Source organism: Anarrhichthys ocellatus, unplaced genomic scaffold (genome assembly GCF_004355925.1).
Source record: "Anarrhichthys ocellatus isolate YVR2014 unplaced genomic scaffold, GSC_Weel_1.0 scaffold240, whole genome shotgun sequence".
Classification (NCBI taxonomy): Eukaryota; Metazoa; Chordata; class Actinopteri; order Perciformes; family Anarhichadidae; genus Anarrhichthys; species Anarrhichthys ocellatus.
The window spans coordinates 115,686-121,104 of NW_022280270.1; the positions used below are offsets into that span (position 1 = coordinate 115,686).

Consider the following 5,419-nt stretch of genomic DNA (forward strand, 5'->3'; position numbering starts at 1 on the left):
GTGTGTGTGTGTGTGTGTGTGTGTGTGTGTGTGTGTGTGTGTGTGTGGTCGGTCACACCGTGTCCAGACAAGCCTGCTGTGAGGAGCAGCTGTTAACAACAACACACACACTGCCAGTGGTCAATAGAGACATAATTACAGGTGTGTGTGTCCCTCCACCAGTATCCCACAATCCTTTGGGTGCTGGTTGTGTAATGGTGTCACGACATTGGTTAGATACATTGTGTGCATTTCTCCTTCAGTACATTTGTTCTTTGTTATTATTAATCATCACTGTTATTGAGCCACAGGTCTTAGTGTTGAAGCATCACGGTTGTAGTGTTACGGTTGTAGTGTTACGGTTGTAGTGTTACGGTTGTAGTGTTACGGTTGTAGTGTTGAGGTTGTAGTGTTACGGTTGAAGTGTTGTAGTGTTAAGGCTGTAGTGTTAAGGTTGTAGTGTTGAGGTTGAAGTGTTACGGTGTTGAAGTATTGTAGTGTTACGGTTGTTGTTGTAGCTTTGACTCTCAGTGACACGAGACTGAAACCAGACTCGTGGATGTTTTCCTCGTCTTCAGGTTTTCCGCCCGTCAGCTGCTGCACTCCGAGTTCTCCAGCGGGTTGGAGGGAGCAGACGGCAAGAAGAAGAAGAAGAACAAGAACAAGTTTGGTCAGTCAGGAGAGGAAGAGGAGGAGGAAGAGTAGGAGGTGAGCAGAGGAGACGAGCTGCAGACAGCCGCCTGATCCAGCCAGTCAGATTCCTTCTTCCCCGTCAGGTGTTCAGAAGACATTGATGTCGTCAGTGAAGTGTTGAGGAAACAAACATGACGCTTTAGTTCCGTCTGAACACATTTCAAGTTTCTGAAACTTTGTCCTTAAGGATCCTCCGGTGCTGCTCTCTGATTGGTCAACAGCTTCTTCACTCTTTTTAAACAGTGAATGTGTTTTTATTGACTTTATTGACTTTCAGGAGAAACATTTAGAAACAAACTGTTTTTGGACAAACTGAACTGAAGATGATTCATTGTTTAGTTCTTCAGAAATATGTGATGAAGATGTTTGTCGGATATTTAAATATAAAAAACATGTTTTTTGTACTCTGATGAAGATTTATTGGAAAATAAAATGTTTTCTTTGCTCTCGAAGACAAAACAATGAAGTTGTGTGAACGCAGTCTTACTTCATACTGTATATTCAGTAATACTACAGTAACTCTACAGTAATACTACAATAATACTGTGGTATTTCTACAGTAAGAACTAAATATTAAAATGTTTAGAAGCTCAGTTGGTTGAAGAGTTTCTGTTAAAGAGAAAAGGTTTATGGTCTCTTAACATCATTAATATTTCATCATTAATCGATCTGTTCATGTGGATCTGATTTAATGAACCTTCTCATCAAATGATTGATGAAACTTCATGATCAATAAACTCCGATGGTTCTGTTTATCTTGTGGAACAATCCGCTGATTGAACTCTAGATGAGTCCAAACACCCAACAGAGTCCCAGTCAGCCTCATGAGACCAGGACTAAGACCGGGACCAGTCAGAGACCAGGCCCCTGTCACCGTGAGTCCAGACCAACCAGGACTTTACCAAACCCCATGAAACCAGAATAAGTACCAGATGAGTCCAATCTAAAACCCTTAAAGCCAAAATACAATCCGTAAGAAGACTCTTCAGTTCTTTCACACTTTGTTTAATCAGAAACATTGAAGATACAAAACCAACCGTAACGGAGTAACATCAACAATGATTTGCATATTTATTGTAAATATAAAAAACTGAACTAGTCGTCTTCGTCTCTCAGATTTGAACTTTGAGTCCGACATTAAGGACAGAACCACGTTTAGTTTATCTTCTGGTCCAGCCTCCATCTGAACAACCTGTGGTCCTTTTTAACGTGATGTGATGTCACACCTGCTCAACCAATCATGAGCGACGTCATTGCCTCCAGTACTTGAAAGTACCTCAACCTGGAGTTGACTCCTGACCAGGGTCCAGGTTTAGTTCCAGGAACTGGTCCCTCTAGCCAGTGTCGAGTCGTGAACCAGAGACCAGGACCAGGACCATGTCGTCAGGAACATCCTGCAGCTGAAGAGGATCAATAGAAGTCTCTTTCATCACTTTAATAATCAAACGTTCTGTAGAAACCAGTGCTACCAGCGTGCCGGTGTCAGTGGGGGTGTGGTCCGCTGTGGGTTAGGACTCGAGGAAGCAGGGGCGGGACCTGGTGGTGGGAGGCAGGGCCTCGGTACAGGTAGAGGTCCGGTGTGGGCGGGGCACGAGGATACAGGAAGTGTGTGGGCAGGAACATCCTGCCGGCTTCAGCCAGCAGCTCCAAACCAACAGCTGACTGACGCTTCCACTTCGTTCTGTGGGAGGAACACGATTCATAACATGTTCATCATCTTAGTATTCATAATTTAACAACATACCAGGATCTGAGCCCTGAACATGTAAACCTGATCCCACAAGGTTTTATCTTGTTTTCTTATTTACAAGTTATTAGTTTATTTATTAAAGATCATCGATGAACATTTTATTTATTATTTCCTGTCACACAAGATAAAATTCATCTTTTTACGTAGAAGTTAACATTTAAACATATCCTTTTATCTTTGCTTTTTATAATCAAACACATTAAATCTTTTATGTCTTTGGTCGAAAAATTAAAAGAAATCCTTCAAAACAATGAGTTCTGAATAAAGTCGAGATCGTTCGACCCAAACTGTCCAAATGATGATTCATGTAGACGATCCGGCCAATCACAGCACAGGATTCTTTGTGGGCGTGGAGCAATAACAATGAATGAATTAATAATAGATCAGTGCTGCTCGCTGTGACTCTGCACTAAAAGCTCCAGATTTGTTTCTGCATTAATTATTAATCATTGATTACAGCACACACTGCTGAACTATTAATCACACTTTGTTCATTATTAATCTGAGACAGACAACTAAAATAATTTTGTTTTGTTCTGGTAGTAAATTAGCTCTCGTATTGTAAATGTTGACCCTTATGTATTTATTTAATGTTTATCTCATGTCTTGTATTAGATGCTTTATATTATGCAGTTATATATTTTAAATTTACCATCTACTGATGAAGATCAGCTACAAAGAGACACAAGACGACCACAAAGAGACACAAGACGACCACACAGAGACAAGACGACCACACAGAGACACAAGACGACCACAAAGAGACACAAGACGACCACACACACAAGACGACCACAAAGAGACACAAGACGACCACAAAGAGACACAAGACGACCACAAAGAAACACAATACGACCACACAGAGACACAAGACGACCACAAAGAGACACAAGACGACCACACAGAGACACAAGACGACCACAAAGAGACACAAGACGACCACAAAGAAACACAATACGACCACACAGAGACACGAGACGACCACACAGAGACAAGACGACCACAGACAGACCAGGTCTCGTGTTTCTTGTATACGTTACTGTTCTGGGACCAGGTCTTGTATGTTTCCTGTATATGTTACCTCCTGTTCTGGTACCAGGTCTTGACCTGGGTGTCGCTGAGCTGCAGTGAAGCAGCGAGCTCCATGCGGTCCTGGACACTCAGGTACTTCTGTTTCTGGAAGCTTCTCTCGAGCTTCGACAGCTGCTGGTCGCTGAACGCAGTCCGAGCTTTACGAGGTTTCTTCAGACGTTCCATCGCCGGGTCTGAGGGCCCGCCCACTGAGTGATTGACAGGTAGACATGACATCACATAAGACCTGTTAGGTGATTGGTCAGTGAGCATTTAGTCCTGGAGTTATTACTGACCTCTGGATCTCTGCAGGTCCTGAATCTGTTTTCTGAAAATGAATCTGAGCTGAAAACATTAAGTGAATATTCTTAAATGAATATGAATGTGATCATAACAAAAACAAAATATTTGAATACTTTAAATACGTCTGCTAGTTTTCTGACGTCTGTGAACTGAATGAGACTGAGTTTTAAACTGGATTTCACGGGTAAAGCGGGCTTCAAGGGGCCTTGAATGCCACGCAGTGAGGTCACAGGGGGGTCAAGTTTTTATCTAGACCTGGTTTCAGGTCTCAGAGAGACCCCCAAAGGTTCAGTTTGTAGATTAAAAGGATGAGAAGAGAAATGTTTGAACAGATTTACATCCATCACCACGTGCAGACGCTTTGATCTCATCATCATCATCATCATGTTTAAATCAGAATCCATCATCAAAACCATCAATAAATGTATTTATGTAGATACACGGTAGGTTTAAGGTCCGCACTCATGTTTGTAATTTAAGATTTGTTCGGAAACAATTTCTGATCAATAATTAATAAGCAGCTCCGACATGTTATTTTTTATTATTATTAAAACCATCAAAAGCAATAAAAATACATGAATTTCTTTTGATTTCAATAAAAACAGAAGAAAGATGAACATGTAACAAACTGCTGAAACCCAAATAATAACGAATATAAATAAAGGATCATTCTTAACTCTGCGCTGAATGTTGAACACATGAATCCACATTAATGCCTCTAACATATGATTTGATCATATATTAAACAAGCTCAGAACGAAATCAAATGAGAATAAATAAATTCATATTTTAATAAAAACATTCTTCACATTTTGTCTCGAGTGTTTTTGAGTTTTAAATCAGACAAAAATATGAAATCATCAATAACATATATTATTATTATTATATTGAAAAGTCTTCTGGTCACATTAACAGATTAAAGGAGTTGATTTATTTCACTTTGTCTCTTTTTCATCACTAACGTTTCATTAAAATGATGAAATAACTTTGATATTTCATGAACATTATTTGTGGTGTCTCACCTCTGGTTTCACTGTCAGAGCCGCTCACACTTTTATCCTGAAAGTCTTCTTCCGGTCCGGACTGCTGTCCCGGGTCCGAGTAGACCAGTCCAGGGTCCGAGTAATGCCGGCAGTCCGCTAAAATGTCCCGGATGAGGAACGAGGAGCCGACGATGCGGGGCTGCTGCTGGTGACCGGACGGCAGCGCACACTGCAGACGGAGAACAGGCTCTCTCCTCGGGGAAGGAGGCGCCGAGCAGCCGCCCGGGCTGAGCTCCGGAGGGTGTGCCCGGGAGAGGAGCGCGCCCGGCGGCCTGAGGGAGAGCAGAGAGTCGATGCGGAACCCGGAGCCTCCGGAGGCAGAAATCTCCTCCATCACTCCACGAGGACTCAGGTGAGTTTGAGGACTTGGTCTCAGGTGTTCAACAGGAACTGTTGGACTGTGACGTCATCGTCCTCGTCTCCAATACAGCTAAGTTTCAAAAAGATCAGATTCACTAAATATGAGGAAGAAATGTTAAAACTGATGATTATTGATCCAGAATGAGAATCCATCGATCAGCAGGTAAGTTCAGCACCACAGAGAGAGACAGACAGACAGACAGACAGACAGACAGACAGA

At 42.0% G+C, this 5,419-nt stretch overlaps 2 protein-coding genes across 2 annotated transcripts in view; one reads left to right on the top strand and one right to left on the bottom strand.

The window, feature by feature from the left end:
- The window catches only part of ddx31 (DEAD (Asp-Glu-Ala-Asp) box polypeptide 31), an 11,524-nt gene extending 9,248 nt beyond the window's left edge, over positions 1-2,276 (top strand). The window contains exon 19 of the mRNA XM_031879273.1: positions 558-2,276. Coding sequence (XP_031735133.1) covers positions 558-684 — 127 coding nt within the window. The 3' untranslated portion in view covers positions 685-2,276. The remainder of the gene's footprint in view (positions 1-557) is intronic.
- LOC116401059 (barH-like 1 homeobox protein) lies at positions 1,744-5,237 on the bottom strand (the record flags this gene model as incomplete). The annotated part of the gene is made up of 3 exons (XM_031879275.1): positions 1,744-2,353; positions 3,504-3,702; positions 4,819-5,237. Coding segments are annotated over 3 exons (817 nt in total), but the record flags the coding sequence as incomplete, so codon positions are not given.
- Positions 5,238-5,419: the final 182 nt, after the last annotated feature.